Source organism: Amblyomma americanum, chromosome 1 (assembly GCF_052857255.1).
Source record: "Amblyomma americanum isolate KBUSLIRL-KWMA chromosome 1, ASM5285725v1, whole genome shotgun sequence".
Taxonomy (NCBI): domain Eukaryota; kingdom Metazoa; phylum Arthropoda; class Arachnida; order Ixodida; family Ixodidae; genus Amblyomma; species Amblyomma americanum.
Window position 1 is genome coordinate 452,468,814 of NC_135497.1, and position 20,377 is coordinate 452,489,190.

At 45.4% G+C, this 20,377-nt stretch overlaps 1 protein-coding gene across 12 annotated transcripts in view; it reads left to right on the forward strand.

Moving 5' to 3' along the window:
- Positions 1–20,377, forward strand: part of LOC144115980 (uncharacterized) — a 39,506-nt gene that overhangs the window by 5,528 nt on the left and 13,601 nt on the right. For 4 of the 12 annotated variants that reach the window (XR_013311640.1, XR_013311641.1, XR_013311639.1 and 1 more), the window contains exons 2-3: positions 3,669–3,809; positions 15,209–15,336. Coding sequence is in view for 8 of the 12 variants with exons in the window: in XM_077650626.1 (XP_077506752.1) it covers positions 15,214–15,336 (123 nt within the window). In the remaining 4 variants the exon portion in view is untranslated. Of the gene's footprint in view, positions 1–3,539; positions 3,609–3,668; positions 3,810–14,688; positions 14,708–15,208; positions 15,337–18,208; positions 18,371–20,377 lie in introns of those variants that run through there. The other 8 variants (XM_077650627.1, XM_077650629.1, XM_077650625.1 and 5 more) reach the window with 4 other exon arrangements.

Sequence of the window (20,377 nt, forward strand, 5' to 3'; positions counted from 1 at the left end):
GCCACATAGCTTGATTGCTTTATTTTGAGATAATTTCAAGTTTGGAACAAACATACACTGCATCACATTTGTATTTAACGAAATGTGCATCATAAGCGATTGTGGCATGTTTCCGAAGGCCAGAGGCATGGATAAAAAATTATGGGAAAGAAGAACTGCCAGATTTTTTCTTTGCATTTATTTGAGCACCCAGGCTTCAAGAATAACTCTTGATTTATAATGTAAAGCCTCACTTTTGCTTAGGTCTGAAAACGATATCATTTTCCTGACAGAGCTATCTATGAATTCTGAAGTGCAACCTCACAGAACCTCCTTCACTTTCTGTTAATACAGAAAACTTCAAAATCAAGGATGCAATTGATTGCAACATTCAACATGTAACATCCAACTAAAAATTTTCAAAGTATAATGTCCCTGAAGTAGTTAATGATCCATTTTGTGTACTAAACACAGGGTCCCACTTTCTTCGACTTGTTGCTTTGAGTGAAAGCAAGTAATGTCTAGTAGCCGTGAGGACACACAAAAGCAAGTCAACTTTACCTTTCTGCTCAGAATGCTACCAAAAAAAAACTGCATGAAGCTGCAGACCACAGCCTTAAAAGAGAACAAGGAAAATAATAAAAATTTATTACATTACTTAGGAAATAGAAAGGTTGCAAAAGTGGGTTGCGCTCATTGGCCAACTGGCATAGGCAAATAGTGTAGCATATTTTTGCATAATGCAGACGTGTAAATGAAGCAGTTAAGTTTTTTATAACTCACTGCAGCTTTGCAATCGCTTTGGTTGCGGTTGAAGGGCAGCTGCCTGTGGCAAGGCTTCTTTTAAATCGGAGGGGACACAGGAATTGGTATTTCCTCTTCGGCAGATATGGCTCCTCAAGAACCTGTTTCCCACTCCATCAGGACCGCTTGTTCCTTCAGTTGTTCTGCTGCCATCTCCTCTGGCGAAACACTGTGTTGCTCTGCAAGTGGCGAATCTTTGCAAAGAGCAGTAGTTGTGCCTTCCAGGTCGCTTTGTGAGGGACCAGCAATTTCAGCAACACTGCTGGCATCGCACAGATACTGCACCTGCAGCTATAAGAGCAACAGAATGAGATAATATCAAAGAATTTAGAATTGAACTACGAGTGCAAACATTCATGTCGGTCTCTATACATACCTCATAAAACGCATTTGCGAAATCGCAAAACACTGGCCAAGCAACTGTAAGTTGGGATAAATTCGCCACATAAAAGTGCTGTCTTAAGCATTTCTACGCTGGTAATTTTACCTATTTTTTGACTGTGTAATGTTTCTAAGCTTCTTGTTTCAGCACGAGATAGTATGCAGTGCAACTTAATAGCTTTAAAGTAACTGGAAAATAAGTGCAGTGACAAGCAATGCAAGAGCATGGTGAGAGCTACACAAAGTGTAATTGTAGAAAGGTCCGAAATACGCTCCCTTGTGCATGTGTGTTGTGCCAGTGAAATTGCATTAATTGTTATAGTCCTCAAAGAAATTCGCTGCATTGATTAGACCTCTGCAATGCCCTCAGAAGAGGCCAATCTTGATCTCACTCTCACTAGACGAATTTGCACAGGTTTACATACTGGTTCATTTAAGGGCTGCAGGCTTGTTTGTATAATATCCTCTTCATGCAGAACTTCTTGTCCACTTGCCGTTGCTGCAGCTGCTGTCGAAGGTTCTCCGGTGTGTGACTGCACAGAAGAAAATAAGCATGTAATAAGACAACACGCTTGCTGTTATGGCATAATGAAACATGCTTTGATGCGTGCTTCAGAAGTCGCATTACACGGTGCGGCAGGTTCTTAAATCAGAATTTGGAGCAATTTTTAGAACGGAAAGTTTTCTATTTGGAGCATTTTAGAGCTCAGGAACGCCGTGCTTTCAGCGCTAAAATTTCTAATCTGGAGCACTTCGGGACAATAGAACGTTGACATGGAAGCATTGTGGCACGTGGAGGTTAGTTTCCAAATCTCTTTGATTGGCAAAAAATGCTGGAAAATTAAAAGTATGATGTACATTTTAGCCCAGTTATATCGAACATGACCGTCCCGCGTCGCTTGTCAATTGTACCCAGAAATTCGCAGCAAGTGGACTGATCATGCTTGATAGAGACACCAGCAGATCGGATTTTATTCATGTGCAATGTATGCCTCCCGCTTCTGCTTTGGTTAGGGTACACTGCGAGCATCACGCGTATCGCAACCACAGGACGATCGGTGTTGTGCGTTCAGGCCTAAGGTATCCCATAATGAGAAAGTCCGCTCTCAGCCGGACACGAGATCTGTACCTACAAATGGGGCCATTTGTGCGTCTGTGTCATTTCAATTTTTTTCACAATGCAGTCCTTTGCTCAGCGGTAACCGGTGTCATTTATTTGCGGAAGATCGCGCCATCGTTGCATGCGAGTGCAGTAACGAGGGCAGTCGCTTTTCGTGCACAGGAAACACCTCAATATTTAAGGTTTAGTATCCCCCAATAATCACTCAATTTAATTAAAATAAATTAAATAAAGAATGAACGAATAAAAAATAAATTTAATTAAATAAAGAATGAAATCATTTGATTTATAATTAATAAAAATAAATATTTGGAATGAAATCATAAAAATTAACAATTAAATGTTATTTAATGATTAATTAGTGTTAAATTCATAACTAGTTTTACCATCAATGACCAATTACATTACTAAGTAACGGGAGGCAACGGAAGGAGACTTCAATGCACCTTTAATTTTTTTCAGCTAGTAGTGCTGAATATGTCTTAAGGAATCGCTGATCAGTGCGTGCGCTGCAGGCCAAACTAATGCGACTGACGAAAACGCCCGAACTTTCTTTTTGCATTTCCTTTCCGTAAACCACGCCCTTTATTGGCCTTCGCGCAAAAAAGGGACAGCGATGCCCGCGCAAGACCGCGTACCTCGGCCGAATCGAACAGAACCAGATAACGCCTCTTGAAACCGAAAGAATGTGTGTGTGCGTGTGTGTGTGTGTGTGTGCGCGCATGCGTGCGTGCGTGCTTCTGCTTAATAACCATCCTCGCAGGCCGGCATACTCGCAGACCTCATGAACGCTGCCGGCAGCTTTGGGAGGCGAGGGTTCGGTTTGTTTCAAAGCGCGCGCCTCGTCCGCAAACGCATGCACGCGCACACACACACGCTTTTCGTGATGAAAATGAACAGTGGGAGCTAAGCTGCAAGAGGAGGAGTCGCAGCCCTGACGCGCGTACGGTTTATTAGCCCATTGGCCTTCGAATTTATCGGCTATCGATGGACAAAAAACGACGACACTCTGCGGAAACGACGCCACTAAAGGAGCTGTTTCAGAGCAGTACAGGAAAGAACGTTTGTTTGAGCTAGGCTTTCACCGAAATGTGGAGATTCAGCGAATATTAAGTTGCCGACATGAAGAGGAGGGAGACGTGCGCTGCTCACTCATGTTCACTGTAGTGAAATGATTATGATATGTAAAACTGGTTTCACACCGATATTGCACTGTATACTAATAAAGCGAGGGCTTCATCCTCGCTGCAGGATAAGAAGAGACGTGCTGACAGCGTGGAGATTCCTAGCAGACTGAGTACTTTGTTCTTCACAAAACGAATTCGTAAGGAGAGCGCGGAGCCTACGAGAGAGAGAGACGTTCTGATGCTGCCGCGCCGCGCAGGTGGGAGGCATCTCAAGTTATTGACAAGGGGCGTGGATGCTGAAGCGGCTCGTATGTCCGACCCCCAGCGGCGCCGGCGTGTCCTCTCCTCGTCCTCTACAACACCATGTCCTTTGAAAACCAGAGTGTCTGCGAACTAGCGTATGTATTCATGCATAGACAGAGCGGATTGATAATTGTTGCATAGATTTTAAGCTGAGCACTGCAATTGTGAATGACAGCTGGATGTGTGCTATTAGCCTTACTTTAGCATGGCATAACCCAATGCTCCTGAAGAACGTACCTGAAGCATCTCCTCGATTTCAATGGGCCCCGAGATCGCCACCATGTTGCGCAGACTGGCCGCGACGCGACGCTAAAACATTATCCTTTGATGATGATGCAAAAATGACGGCGTTGAAAGGGGAATGGGAAGCTAGGTTCAAGGAACTCAGTGGGGACCTGAAGCTAGAACGAGAGGCACGGATTAAGCTGGAAACTCGGGTCGCAGATTCGCTTAAAAAGGAGGAGGAAAATGCCGTCCTGTTGGAGCGAATTGTGGGCGAGATGAAAGAGGAGCGGGAAAAGCGGACCCAGCTAGAAAAGCAGGTAGAAGCGTTCAGGTCGCGGCCGGCAGGGCACCCCGGTGCGGAGCAGTGTCAGGTGGGGGACGAGGCTCGTCGATCCTACAGTGCTGTAGCTCAGCAAGCTTTGAGTGAGAAAGAGGTAAAAACGGGCATGGAGACTCCCGACAATAGCGTATGGCGGCAGGAGAGACAGCTAGAGCGATCCGGAGGCCAACAGTCTCTGTTAGGAAGCGAACAGTTAGGGCGCAGGAGGGTTCTGGTGGTCGGGGACTCGAACGTAGCAAGGGTTGAGGGAGGCGTTCTGACGGCAGTGAAGGTGGACAGGCGGGTGCAGGCGGAGGCTCAGTCGGGGAAGTGCATGGTAGATGCAATGGCCAAAGCCCGGGAGGTGGTGGGGGGCAGCATAGATGGCGAACACCTTGTCGTTATCCATGCTGGTCTCAATGATGTGCTGCAGGGGAGGAGCCAGAATCTTGAGAAGCAGTTGGAAGTGGGGATGCGTAGGCTTAGAGAGGCCTCTGAGAGTGTGCATGTGACCATATGCACAATCCCAGAGGTCCAGAGGCAGGCTGGCGAAACGGAAAGGAGGGTCGTTGAGGCTAACCGTGTAATTAGGCTATTGAGTCGACGACTAAGATACGGGGTGATGGAAGTCAACAGGGAAGTGTACGAGGTCAGGCCCCACCCTTTTACACAGGATGGCATTCACTACGGTGGTGCCACTGGCAAGAGCGTGGGTAGAGGATAGGTCGCCAGGCAACAGCTTTTTTGGGGGGACCCAGAGCTCTCAAGGAACCAGTGTAGAAAAGGAAGAATTAAGATCAAAGGGACAATGGAACCATAGGGGAAGAAATAGACGCAAGCGCCAGGGCCAAGTCAATTCAGATATAGGTTTCATTAACATGCAAGGTGGCAGGAATGCACTGAAATGGGAGGAAATAGAAGAACAGTTAAGGCAGGAGGAATTACTGGTATATGGTTTAGTGGAAACACATCTTAGAGACATGAAGCAACCACCCTGTAACCCAGACTACGCATGGGAATATTGCAATAGAACAGAGGGCAGCAGAAAGGGAGGTGGAATTGGGGCATTCATTCATAAAAGTATGAATTTTCAAAGGGTGAGACTGGGATGCAAGGAACATTTATGGCTAAAAGGAACAGTGGCAGGCAAGCAAACACTCCTTGGCTTTGTATACCTGTGGACAGGAGCTAATGCCAAAGAGGAAAACAGGAAAATGTTAGAATGTATTGCAAGCGACATTGATGAGCTAGGAGGACAGGGCGAGATAATTATATTAGGCGACATGAACGCACACATAGAAGACCTGGATGGGTACACGGATTCGACAGGAAGCATGCTGCAGGACATGTGTGACAGGCATGATTTAGTTGTATGCAACATTACCGAGAAGTGTGAAGGGCTCATAACATGGGAGGCGGGGAGCCTGCACTCGACGATAGATTATGCACTAATGTCACAGAGGATATATATTAGATTAGGGGTAATGAGCATAGATAAACATGGTTCCAGAAGTCTAGGTAGTGACCACAAGCGTATCAAGTTGAGCTTCAGAAGAAAAACCAATGTAGGACTGAAGCGAGAAAGTAATTTTTGAGGATAGTGAAACAGAATGGACTTATACCAAATTAACTCGATTACTGGAGCTAGAGCTAGCTAAGGTGCGAGTAAAGCTAAAAGCGAAAAGACGCAAACCCAAGAGTTGGTGGGATGAGGAGGTCAAGAGGGCAATAGAGAAGCGCCAGGAAGCGTCCAGGGAACACAGATATTACAAGAAGAGGGGGGAACCAAAATTTGAAGAAGACAGAAAATGGGGTACCTTCATTAAGTGTAGAAGGGAAGTATCCTATTTGATTAATGAGAGAATTAGAAGGGTGCCCAATGGATGGAAAAATTAAATAAAAAGGATAGAAAAGCAGCCCAAAAATTCTGGAAACATCTAAATGCAATCAGTAATAAGACTAGGCTAGAACAAAGGTTTATTGTTACAGATGAGGGTGTTCGACTAGAAGGGGATGAAGCAATAAAACACATAGGAATAAGGATGACGGAAAAATTTACAGCAAAGCACGTGGTACATAATTTATCGAAGGAGGATAGACCGGTTACAGCAATAGCTTCACTTGAGCAAGGAGAGTGGGAAAGGGCAGAGAAGAAGGTTCCTAGTGGCACATCAACAGGACCAGATGGTATCCCGATTATGTTGATAAAGAAGTTAGAACCAAAATCCAAGCAAACATTAATACAGGTAGTGAACAAAATGATAGTGGATGAGAAAGTCCCCGATGAATGGCGATTAAGTAGAATGAGCATGATATATAAGGGAAAGGGGGACAAAGCAGACGTAAGTAACTATTGTCCCATAACAGTGACATCTGTGGTTTACAGGGTGGTGATGCAGATTATAAAGGATAGACTGCAGGCTTGGGTGGAGAACGAGGGGGTGTTAGGGGAACTACAGAATGGGTTCCGGAAACAAAGGAGGTTGGAGGACAATCTGTTTTCATTGACACAGTATATAGAAATTGCGGAAAAGGAACACAGGCCCTTATGGCTAGCATTTCTGGATATTAGGGGAGCCTATGACAACGTTACTCAGGAGCATTTGTGGGACATACTGGGCACATTGGATGTGGAAAATGGAGTAATTAATCTTTTAAAAGATATATATAGAGGTGAAAGAGTGCTCATAAAATGGGGAAAAAAATGTATCAGGGTCTGTAGAGATACAGCGGGGGCTTAGGCAAGGATGTCCTCTTGCCCCTTTGTTCATGTTGTACCTGCAAGGGTTGGAGATCAAGCTAGAGGGGAGCGGACTAGGCTTCAACCTTGCTTTTTTCAATCAAGGGGAATGGATTAAACAGTCATTACCGGGAATAATATACACAGATGATATAGTGCTAATGGCTGACATCAAGAAAGACTTGCAGAAGTTGATAGACATATGCGGTACAGAGGGAGATAGATTAGGTTTCAAGTATAGTAAGGAAAAATCTGCAGTCATGGTAATTAATGAAGGGGGAGGCGAGCATAGAATACAGGAGTTCATGCTAGAGGTAGTGGATGGGTACAAGTATCTTGGGGTGTGGATAAATAAAGTGCTGAGTATCTGACAGAGCATGAAAAATATGCAATGAATAAAGCTAGTAGGAATACAGCTGTCATGAAAAATACGGCACTGTGGAATTACAATAGGTACGAAGTGGTTAGAGGGATCTGGAAAGGGGTGATGGTCCCTAGCCTGACTTTCGGTAATGCGGTCCTGTGCATGAGGCCAGATGTTCAAGCAAGGCTAGAAATTAAACAACGGGGAGTAAGGAGGTTAGCTTTGGGAGCACATGGCAATACACCAAATCAGGGGGTACAGGGTGATATGGGATGGGCGTCTTTCGAGAGCAGAGAGGCTAGCAGTTAAGATAGCACTTGAGGAACGATTGAGAAAGATGGAGGAAAAGCAGTGGGCTAGGAAAGATTTCGGATACCTGTATATAAAGAATGTTGACACGAAATGGAGAAAGCGAACTAGAAAATTGACAAGCAAATATCTGGACAGCAGTAAGGGGGCAAATAGCAGTTATCGGTTAAGAAAAAGGTTAAAGAAGCAGAGAGCTCTGTTGAAAACAGGGATGCTGACGAAATCGACACTGGGAACATACCGGACCTTTAAACAGGAAATTGTCAAAAGAAAATATCTATGATAATTGTAGGGGAAGCTTTTTGTTATTTGAGGCCAGGACGGGAGTTTTGCGGACTAATACGTATAGAGTCAGGTACCACGAGATAGACACGTTGTGCATAGCGCGTGGAGAGGAGGAAGAAACGGCTGAGCACTTGATACTTTTCTGTAAAGGGCTTCACCCTGCAGTGGAAAGCAGCGGGGCTGATTTACCAAAGGCATTGGGGTTTAAGGATAGCGAAGGGAAAGTAGATTTTCAGTGGGTAGAAGTAACCAAGCGCTGGTTATACGATTGGTGGCTAAAAGCAAAACAGGAGTAAAATTTCACAAGACATGGCTAGGTGGCTTGAGCCACCGCCCGATTTAAAGGGTTCAGCCGTATTCATCCATCCATCCAATTTTGGTTTCAATGGCTGGGAGACTGTAATGCGTGGCTCCCGATCATTCTGTTTCAACCTTTTTTCGGGCTTTGAGCAAGAACTTTTATTTTGTTAATGACAAAAAACATGTTCTTGGATGTCTCAGAGTGCAGCAAATGCTTAAAAAGTCTAAGCTGACTTCCACATAATATTGAAAGTGGATCATCACTTTCGATTTCGAAATCTAAAAGCATGCTGTGCACGCCGTTCTATCGTGTCGTTAGGACCTTTTGTCTGCTGCATAACCAGTAGCTTTTGGACGGTTTACAACAAAAGGAACATGTTCGAAACATGCATATTGCAACAAGTGCTTGCAATAGCTAAAAATGCCGCAAAATAAGTATTTACACTGCATGATGCCTGGTTTTATTGTACTGTTGCCAATTAATGGCAAGAAATCAACTACTTTGGACAAGCAAAAAAGGGAAAATAATCCATGAGATAGAAAAGGACTGGAGGAAGTCCGGAATTACCTGAGCTCTCAACTGTAGCCAGGTGACCCGTGTCAAAGGAGGACTGCATGGCGCTCAATGGATGGAAGCCGGAGACATCGTGGTAACATGCCTGGGGAGTCGTTGGCCCGCAGGGGCCACATCCCTTATATCTAATGTTCTTAGAACTTTGCGAAGCGCGCCTGTTACAATCTTGCTGCGGAGCATTGCGAGAGATGTTTCGATCAGATGAAGCAGATCTTGGGAGGCCCAGCCTGCGATGTTTCTGGTCATCTCTCCGACGAGCTTTCGCCGAACGGTACCTCCCTGAATAACGTTGACAAATTTCAAATAAACCCATGCCCCTCTTCTCTATTCTTTTCGCAAGAAACACAGCTCCCTATGGGTTTCCTGTGTGATGCACACACAAACAGTGACTTTGGGAGTAACACAGCAGGCCTGACTGACCGGATTTCTCCAAATGACCAGCAAGTGCATATGACAACTGGAACAAGGGGATCGAGCATCAGACATGGCAAGCGACGTGTGAATATTTAAAAACTGTGCTGGAAGGCACAGGCACGTGCGCACTTACAAGGAAAAATGGCATGCGTCGGTGCGATGAAGGCGGCGGAAATCGTTTAATTCTTACTGCCGTTTCAAGAATTTTCGCGAAAGAGGTTTCTTGTTGTAGTTGTATATCTTTGCAACTGCGTTAATTCTTAATTGCATGTCTGTTATGTCAAGTGCATGGTTTGTTAGCAACAGTTTGATGAACTTCTTGCATATAATATGCAGTGGTGCGTCCCTGTGGCCGCTATCTTGTTCTCACAGGTCAGGACAGGCGAACCCGCGATGTTATTCACACTAGTTTTAGAGCAAGCATGTGTCCAGTGGCCTTTGAAGATGGGTTCGGTCTTTGAGCATGATATCGACGAACTTTTTGAGGCCCTGTAACACTCTTAGGAGCGCTGACGTCGGGTAAAAGAGTCCACCCCAGTCTTGATGGGCAGTCAAACTGTCGACAGTAGCATTTCCTTGGCTGTAAATGCAATCTACAAACTGCAGAATAAATTGATGTTGTGTTTAGCTGCCAGTTTTTTTTTTTTTTTTTCCGAATTACATTGAGCCGTCTTTCCAGGAGTTCTAAGTCGGCAGGAGCTTCATGGAACGAAGCGCTGGGTTTCTTGTTTCGCTAACTGAACATGCAAAACGGAACGCAACAGCAATGCATTTTCGCTCGCTACTCCCTCCAGCAACTGCAGTCATCGACACGTCACCTGTCAAACGGTAACACTAAACAGACCACACAAATAATATAAGAAACGGCGCACCAGAAGGCATACTTTTTGCTGCAACGGCAGTCACAAAAAAATTCTGTGCTGACTGCGTGTCGTCTGCTAGGATGGAAGGATGGATGGATGGATACGGCTGAACCCTTTAAATCGGGCGGTGGCTCAAGCCACCTAGCCATGTCTTGTGAAATTTTACTCCTGTCTTGCTTTTAGCCACCAATCGTATAACCAGCGCTTGGTTACTTCTACCCACTGAAAATCTACTTTCCCTTCGCTATCCTTAAACCCCAATGCCTTTGGTAAATCAGCCCCGCTGCTTTCCACTGCAGGGTGAAGCCCTTTACAGAAAAGTATCAAGTGTTCAGCCGTTTCCTCCTCCTCTCCGCACGCAATGCACAAAGTGTCTCTCTCATGGTACCTGACTTTATACGTCTTAGTCTGCAAAACTCCAGTCCTGGCCTCAAACAACAAAGAGCTTCCCCTACAGTTATCATAGATATTTTCTTTTGACAATTTCCTGTTTAAAGGTCCGGTATGTTCCCAGTACCGATTTCGTTAGCATCCCTGTTTTCCACAGAGCTCCCTCTGTTTCTTTAACCTTTTTCTTAACTGATAACTGCTGATTTGCCCCCTTACTGTTGTCCAGATATTTGCTTGTCAATTTTCTAGTTCGCTTTCTCTATTTCGCGTCAACATTCTTTATATACAGGTATCTGAAAACTTTCCTAGCCCACTGCTTTTCCTCCATCTTTCTCAATCGTTCCTCAAATGCTATCTTACTGCTAGCCTCTCTGCTCTCGAAAGACGCCCATCCCATATCACCCTGTACCCCCTGATTTGGTGTACTGCCATAAGCTCCCAATGCTAACCTCCCTACTCCCCGTTGTTTAATTTCTAGCCTTGCTTGAACCTCTGGCCTCATACACAGGACCGCATTACCGATGGTCAGGCTAGGGACCATCGCCCCTTTCCAGATCCCTCTTACCACCTCATACCTATTGTAATTCCACAGTGCCCTATTTTCATGACAGCTGCATTCCTACTAGCTTTATTCATTACATATTTTTCATGCTCTGTCAGATACTCAGCGCTGTTATTTATCCACACCCCAAGATACTTGTACTCATTCACTACATTTAGCACGAACTCCTGTATTCTATGCTTGCCGCCCTCTTCATTTATTACCATGACTGCAGATTTTTCCTTACTATACTTGAAACCTAATCTATCTCCCTCTGTACCGCATATGTCTATCAACTTCTGCAAGTCTTTCTTGATGTCAGCCATTAGCACTATATCATCTGTGTATATTAATCCCGGTAATGACTGTTTAATCCATTCCCCTTGATTGAAAAAAGAAAGGTTGAAGCCTAGTCCTCTCCCCTCTAGCTTGATCTCCAACCCTTGCAGGTACAACATGAACAAAGGGGACAGAGGACATCCTTGCCTAAGCCCCCGCTGTATCTCTACAGGCCCTGATACATTTTTTTCCCCATTTTATGAGCACTCTGTTACCTCTATATATATCTTTTAAAAGATTAATTACTCCATTTTCCACATCCAATGTGCCCAGTATGTCCCACAAATGCTCCTGAGTAACGTTGTCATAGGCTCCCCTAATATCCAGAAATGCTAGCCATAAGGGCCTGTGTTCCTTTTCCGCAATTTCTATATACTGTGTCAATGAAAACAGATTGTCCTCCAACCTCCTTTGTTTCCGGAACCCATTCTGTAGTTCCCCTAACACCCCCTTGTTCTCCACCCAAGCCTGCAGTCTATCCTTTATAATCTGCATCACCACCCTGTAAACCACAGATGTCACTGTTATGGGACGATAGTTACTTACGTCTGCTTTGTCCCCCTTTCCCTTATATATCATGCTCATTCTACTTAATCACCATTCATCGGGGACTTTCTCATCCACTATCATTTTGTTCACTACTTGTATTAATGTTTGCTTGGATTTTGGTTCTAACTTCTTTATCAACATAATCGGGATACCATCTGGTCCTGTTGATGTGCCACTAGGAACCTTCTTCTCTGCCCTTTCCCACTCTCCTTGCTCAAGTGAAGCTATTGCTGTAACCGGTCTATCCTCCTTCGATAAATTTTGTACCACGTGCTTTGCTGTGAATTTTTCCGTCATCCTTGTTCCTATGTGTTTTATTGCTTCATCCCCTTCTAGTCGAATACCCTCATCTGTAACAGTAAACCTTTGTTCTAGCCTAGTCTTATTACTCATTGCATTTAGATGTTTCCAGAATTTTTGGGCTGCTTTTCTATCCTTTTTATTTAATTTTTCCATCCAGTGGGCACCCTTTCTTCTAATTTTCTCATTAATCAAATAGGTTGCTTCCCTTCTACACTTAATGAAGGTATCCCGTTTTCTGTCTACTTCCAATTTTGGTCCCCCCTCTTCTTGAAATATCTGTTCCCAGGACGCTTCCTGACGTTTCTCTATTGCCCTCTTGACCTCCTCATCCCACCAACTCTTGGGTTTGCGTCTTTTCCCTTTTAGCTTTACTCGCACCTTAGCTAGCTCTAGCTCCAGTAATCGAGTTAATTTGGTATAAGTCCATTCTGTTTCACTATCCTCAAAAATTACTTTCTCGATTTGTTTGGCTGCTGCTCCCAATTGCTTTTCTGAGTAAAAATTCCCCCCTGATTGTTCATCTCGCTTCAGTCCTACATTGCTTTTTCTTCTGAAGCTCAACTTGATACGCTTGTGGTCACTACCTAGACTTCTGGAACCATCTTCATCTATGTTCATTACCCCTAATCTGTTATACATCCTCTGTGACATTAGTGCATAATCTATCGTCGAGTGCAGACTCCCCGCCTCCCATGTTATGAGCCCTTCACACTTCTCGGTGCTGTTGCATACAACTAAATCATGCCTGTCACACATGTCCTGCAGCATGCTTCCTGTCGAATCCGTGTACCGATCCAGGTCTTCTATGTGTGCGTTCATGTCGCCTAATATAATTATCTCGCCCTGTCCTCCTAGCTCATCAATGTCGCTTGCAATACATTCTAACATTTTCCTGTTTTCCTCTTTGGCATTAGCCCCTGTCCACAGGTATACAAAGCCAAGGAGTGTTTGCTTGCCTGCCACTGTTCCTTTTAGCCATAAATGTTCCTTGCATCCCAGTCTAACCCTTTGAAAATTCATACTTTTATGAATGAATGCCCCAATTCCACCTCCCTTTCTGCTGCCCTCTGTTCTATTGCAATATTCCCATGCGTAGTCTGGGTTACAGGGTGGTTGCTTCATGTCTCTAAGATGTGTTTCCACTAAACCATATACCAGTAATTCCTCCTGCCTTAACTGTTCTTCTATTTCCTCCCATTTCAGTGTATTCCTGCCACCTTGCATGTTAATGAAACCTATATCTGAATTGACTTGGCCCTGGCGCTTGCGTCTCTTTCTTCCCCTATGGTTCCATTGTCCCTTTTATCTTAATTCTTCCTTCTCTACACTGGTTCCTTCAGAGCTCTGGGTCCCCCCAAAAAAGCTGTTGCTTGGCGACCTATCCTCTACCCACGCTCTTGCCAGTGGCACCACCGTAGTGAATGCCATCCTGTGTAAAAGGGTGGGGCCTGACCTCGTACACTTCCCTGTTGACTTCCATCACCCCGTATCTTAGTCGTCGACTCAATAGCTTAATTACACGGTTAAGGGGTCATCTCGCAGCGCCGCCATAGGGCGGGTACGCGCTCTACGGCGGTCAGAAAATATGCTTCAGGCATGTTCTTCAGGGGGCATTGCATAACCACGTAGGGCGGTCGACAGACGTTGTCGTGTCAGGTGTCATGTGGTATACCGCGACAGTTCTGAACGTGCTGCTTACAATTAATGCAACGAAATTTTGCATATATGCATATTCCAGTCGTGCATATTATAGAAGTATTCACTCTCACTGAAATATTAGGGTTACGAAGCACGCAAAGATGTCAGTCAGCTAATCGCTCATAAACACTGCTGTTAATTTGTCTACACGCATGCTACCTGCTGAAGCAAGAGCAAGCGGTGACACGGCACTTTCTGTCAGTCGGCGAAGATTCCCTGTCGCAGCCTTGAAGTCCCCTGCACGAAAATGCAGGGAGCAAACAACGCTCCATTTTGTCGGCAACCAATTATCCGAACGTTGCAATGCGTCAGTCCACCGTTATCCGGCTGCACGGTCGTTCGAAAACCTGTCGCGCAGTATTGAAAAAATAATCCCCATTCATACCCATTCGATTCTTTCCCGTACAGAACCACGGCACATATTTTCACCGCAGCACTATTGAAGAAATATTCACTCACCGGTGGAACGAAACCTCCGACGTAACTATTTCTGTGCAGCTCCTGCACCAGGGCACGCAGCACTTCGTGATGCGGCGCCCGCCTGAGCGCGTTCAAAGTGTTTCCTAACGGTAGTTTCGGTAGATGGTTTCAGTTTTCCCGCACTCGTGCGCGCATGCGCGCTGATAGAAATCACTGCACGCCATCACGTGATGTCACGGGGAGGGTACTGACTCTCTTCTTTTTGTATGCTTTTTGCTTTTTATGACTAGACTTCAAGCGTCTCAACGGACGCTTCCACCCGAGTTTTTTTCCTGCATGGTTTAGGCTAACCGCACAAAGGTGATGATACGGTGTTGCATGTTTCGAGTGCACGTTTGTAGTTTTGTTCAACGTAACAAAAAACGGTCATGTTGCTGTTTGTTAACTTTTTGTTGCTGCTGCAAGACTTGACATGTCATGAACTGTGCCTAAAGTTCTTTGCACGAACAGCTGAATGATATGATTAGGACTGAAGTAACACGCGCTGACCGATCGAGCCGTGCGTGAAGGCAAGATGTTTCTCAACTACAGTACGTGGCTTCCTTGTGCATAGGAACCAGCACCGGAGTTTGCGGAAAAGGCCGTGGCATTGTTCTGCTGATTGTTATATATCACAAATCTTCGAATTGCCTGTGCAAGGTCTACACGACGCTGCCGTGTGCAAGTAGCTGCCAGGTTATTCCAGCCAGCTCCAGCAAGCAGTGGGGCAAACCTTTCTAGACAGTTTGCCCGTTGCCCGGCATGTTGCCCATTTGGCGATGCGAACAGCGAGACAAAAGGCATGGCTTCTCTTAATTGCAGCATTCATGGCTGGGGAAGCAGAGGAGCTTCGTTTGCTTTTTGTGAACAAGACACGCCGTGAGGTGGACGTCATCTGTCTCAACTACGAGGGTCGGGGAGTCAAGTACAGGAGCCTGAGTCCAAATCAAGTAAGTGCCAAGACGCAAATATGGTGCGTTCATATGCAGGTTGCTCAGGTGTGGTGCCGGACGCTAGGTAACTTTGAATTGTATGAAAGTAATAGTGAGATTGGGATCAAGTAAAGATGGTATCTCCATGTCTCATCTTACTGATGCTTTCATTTATTCAGTAGTGCAGATTCAAAAAAAGTTTTTGCTGATTGTAGTTCAGGGCCTTGCAGATGCAGTACTGGAAGAGTGCGAGAAATTGGACAGTAAGTGTACGTCGTGTATTTTTGCAAGCCATAAGTCGCCCAATTAGCAGTGCTACCTGTTTTACTGAAAGCCTGCGGAAATGCATTTCCTTGATGTCCCAAATGCCATTGCTCTAGTTGGCTTGTGGTTGTGTGATTATTCAGCGCTTTGCATAAAAAGGAAACATTCTCTGGTCTGTGACCTATGTGTACTAATGGCATTGTGGAAATACATGAACAATGTGTGGGGGCTGTGAAGCTTTCCCTTTCTCGGGGAAAACTTGGGTGATTTACCTCCACCATGGTGTCCTGATGCTTTTTTTCCATGATTGGTACTCTTTTGAGGTCTTAATGGCTGCGATCTTGAGTGCAGTGAGGCCACTCATTCGATGTTTTGGATTGGGGCAGTGTCAAAGAAGTGCCACACTTTGCAGCTTCTGCACATGTGCTTGCAATGTTCAGATACAGCTTTTGTGTAAAGTAGACCTCAAGAGCTCTTGTGTGTAGTGGGGCTCTTGTAGCATCCTTAATTAGAAGTTCTGTATTTAGGAGGGCGAGTGTACCTCCCACTTTCAAGAGATTTGGAACACTGGCGATGCCTAACGAGCCAGACAGCAAGGCCCAGAAGCAAACCCCTTGGTTTCTGTACTTTTGACAAAGGGTCCTTTGACATGGAGCAGTTAAATTTGGAGGCTGCCACTGGCTACCTGTGCCAGAATGGCTCCTCCCTGTGTGACCAACTGAAGAGGGCTGACCTTGTGGTTGTAGTGAGCACAATGAGCTCCTGAGTTCTGTGATGCTAGTGAATGGTGGCCAGGTGTTCACTGGAAAACTAAAGAATTTTTGCTGAAGTCTCAGCCAGTTCCTGTTACTTTTCAATGTCTGTGCTGGCAATAGAGAAGAGTAAAAAAAAAAAGACAAACCACGATGAATCACTACGCAGCTGCACAGATAGTTTGCACGTGATGTCATGGCCACCACCTTTGGGTGTCGAGGATAGCTTCCAGGAAAAGTGTACGTTGGTGCAGATGGGGATAAACGGATTGGCAGAAAGACCGGTATTAGCTGCTCTTTCATGTGTCATATATTGCATGATGTTGGTGCTAACTATGTGCACAGTTTAATGAATATTACCACAAGTCTGGAGAGGGGCCGCAACTGGTGGTTGAATGCCGGGACCATGCCAGCGATTGAACGTGAATAAAAACTGGATTTTCAGAAATAAAGTATGTTGAAGGTTTCAAAAATAGCACTTGAAGCTTTGTTTCAGACAGTGAAAAACCAAAGACTTCATAAATTTTGTCTGAATTAAAATGAATGCTTTCGTGTAGACTGTTTTTGCTATGCTGAGCCGCTGTGGTGGATGAGCGGTTATGGTGCTTGGTTGCTGATGTGAAAGACGCAGGTTCGATCCCGGCTCTGGTGGTCACTTTTCAGTGGAGGCGAAAAGCTAGAGGCCCGCGTACTGCGCAATGTCAATACATGTTAAAGAACTCCAGGTGGTTGAAATTATCCAGAGCAGTCCGCTATGGTGACCCTCATAGCCTGAGTCTCTTTTTCATGTTACATCCCATGAAAGCAAACATTTTTGCTACGTTCTATTGATGTTCAATGATCTAAAGGGACATTGAGTTTCAGTGTCTAAAAGGGACCACCTCTGCTATGCTTGCTTTCATAAGTGTTTCAAGCTCATGACTGGGCTTGTGAGGGATCTTAATATGATCTGTTATATTTTGGCCACTGCATTGTTTATGTGAAGTACTTTGAGGCTGTATGCAATTTCTCTGTATCTGTCAGGCTCACTGTGTACTCTGCACGAATATGTGCTAGATCTTCTAAAAACTATTCTTGGAAACAGTGGCCTGAGCCATATAGACCACAGCATTTTTTCCTCTCAACAAATGTTCTCAAAGAAATATTGGATGGGTTGACGGGAGTCTACCTTCCAAGGCAAAGATTCTTCCAGGAGTCCACTTGGGCCATCAAGAGCAGAGGTGCTTTGGGACTGTGCAGAGTATGTGTTCAGTACAAAATGAGAAATGAGATAATTTGTTTGGTAAGGCTCTTTAAATACATTGGAGTCATTAGTAGTGCAGATACAGTTTGGAGGGCAGATTTGATGTTTAGTGTTGGTCTATCAAAAAAAAAAGTTTGCAAGGCAGAGTACAGTGTTCAAAGAGCAGTATTGAATTAGTTGTTTGCATGTTGCTTATATGGCTGCTTCTTGCATATGTGCAAGACCTGTACCCAAGGAGGAACACTAGCCTGTTTGGCACATGTTAGAACAGTGTTAGAGGTTGATGGTCAGTAATAAAGAAAAAGGATCACTGTGACAGATAGCATGAAAATTTTCTCTGGCAGATAGTTTTCATGCATGTGAAATCGCGTGCTTTTTTCTGTCTGTGCTTGAAACTGCTACGAGCTCCTTTTTGCTGTCATCTTAGTTGGTGATGTTGAGATAATATGTAAGAGATTAACTTGGCTGCAAGACTGCAGCTTGAGTGGAAAATTCCAGTCAGCCAGGCCTTTTGTGTAGGTGATTATTTTCACTGCTACCTAGTTTTAGTTCTGATGCATACTGTTGCTGCTGGCACTGCTTGGAGCAGTTGGTCACCATAGATGGTGATGTGTATTGTTGCTCGTTCCAGGCTATGCATGTGGACATTTGTGAACCACCTGTGGATCTTTCGCGACTCGTGACCGCCTGGTAGTGCATCACAAGGAAGTGTTCTAACCACCTGTGCCTTCAGGCTTTGGCCCCGATGGCCGACTTCAGTTTAGACGCTTGGTGGTGCCCATCACCCCTCCTGGTACGGACCTCTTGGCCTCCATGCTTTGGAGGGTCTCTCGGACAGGTTTGAGTGGCAGAATGAACAACTGGCAGATGTGTCGGGGTGACAGTGCAGGTAATTTTGTAGGGTTGACTGTGGCGAACATGACGAAACTGAGCTAGGCAGATAGCTTCAGTTGCATTTAATGCCACCAGAAACCGCATTAACACCACACTTGATGTCATGTGGAAAGGGGCAAATAACTGACTGAATGAAGAATATGATTGCATGTAAAAAGCACTGAATGTGATTCAGCTCATGGAATAAAACAAGCGAGTGTCCCATTACCATGGATGGTAGTAGTAGTAGTAGTAGAAGAAACATTTATTGAGATTTTTGTGCACCGGGTGGTGTCCTTATGTCAGGACTCCAGTGGTAATGGCTGTTTCTCTTGCCTGGGACACCAGAGGTCTCTTCGATTTGGCTGCACTTTCTGCGCCGGTTCAAGGAGTGCAGCACTTTCGCATTCGTTTTGCCAGTGGAGCGTGCACCTGCTGCACTTTCGTCTTCGTTATGCAAAAGTGTCAGAATAGTGCAGCATGAGTTCTAGGCTGGCTTGCACTCTCCCGAGTGGAATTGTAGCTCTAGTGCAGCAATATGGCGGCGCCCATGTGTAGGTCGAAGAAGTGAACAAGATATGACTGTAGTCTCTAAATGGAACAATGACAGTTCGCTCAGTTCTCCCTTGAACGGAAGAGGTGAGGAACTGTTCATGGCGTCATAATTGTAAACCTAAGCGGTCAGGTCGAGCCTCATGGGCAGCATTTCAGCGCATATTCGTAAATCGTCTGCATGTATACGTGCAGCACCTTCCTTTTTTATATGAAACGAATATTAATTAAATTTCTTGGGGTTGGTTCATGGCGACACTCCTTGGGATTTCCTGCTTGAAAAATTCTTAACATGGTTCGGGATTGTGGCGGCACGCGGTTGGCTCTAATTTGGTAGCGACGCCAAGGCTAGCAGACAATCAGGCCTGCACTCGACCATTCGTTTGTTTTGGAAGCAGCCACTGCCAAGCTGCACTTTAACTGACTCTGCATGCTGGCGGCATCGGCGCAGAACTCCACGGATCTAGTGCAGCGAGTGCAGCCAAATCAAAGAGACCTCAGTTTGCGCTGGATCGTCGGGTCAGAGCTGGACAGAGAGGCCTCCCACTGCTCCTTCGTGCATAGTGTGTTTGTAGGTTGTCTGGTTTTTTGCCAATGCAGCTCCACATGACGTGGTATGCTGTGGGTGTCTCGTCGCAACACGGGCATGCGTCATTGTAGTGTTCAGGGAATATTATGCTGTATTTATGAAAATTTGGGACGGCGTTGGTTTCGAGCTGCCTCCAGTCCCTAGCCCCCTATGCTTTCAGCTACTTGTGTGGTGGGGCTGGAGTTGACGCATTGATCGAAACTGTTGTAATCTGGTGTTATAGGCCGTAGGTATTGGTGTCATGTCTAGTTGGGCGTCGTGTGTGTGTGTGTGTAGCCTGATCGGTTTGCAGATCCTCGAGCTATGCTCTCCACGACGTCGTTGCCCTCGAGTCCTGAGTGCGCTGGTATCCAGGTGATTTGTTGGTTGAGCGATGGGTCAGAGGAGGTGCTACAGTTTGTTAGTTTATGCAGCCTCTTATGTATTCGTCCTTCTAAGAGGAGCCGACATCCCACCAGTGAGTCGGTGATTATGTGTAGTTCTCGGTTTGTGGAATCCCCGTGCTGAATGGCTAGTGCAATCGCTGCGGCTTCTGCTTCGGTGACTGTGCATTCCGTGAGTGTCATGCTCATGATTTCTAGGAGATTAACGTTTACTATGGCCGCCACTGGTGTAGCCCTTGACTTGTTTGGGTGCATAGCTGAGTCTACGTAGACTGCCTTAGCGCTCCGTACCCCTTTTCGGTGGATATAGTCTATCTGGGCTTTTCTTCTGCCTTCCCCTGTGTGGATGGCATATTCTTTGGTATTGGGGCTACATGTACCCGCACCCTGTGTTCTGGCGATA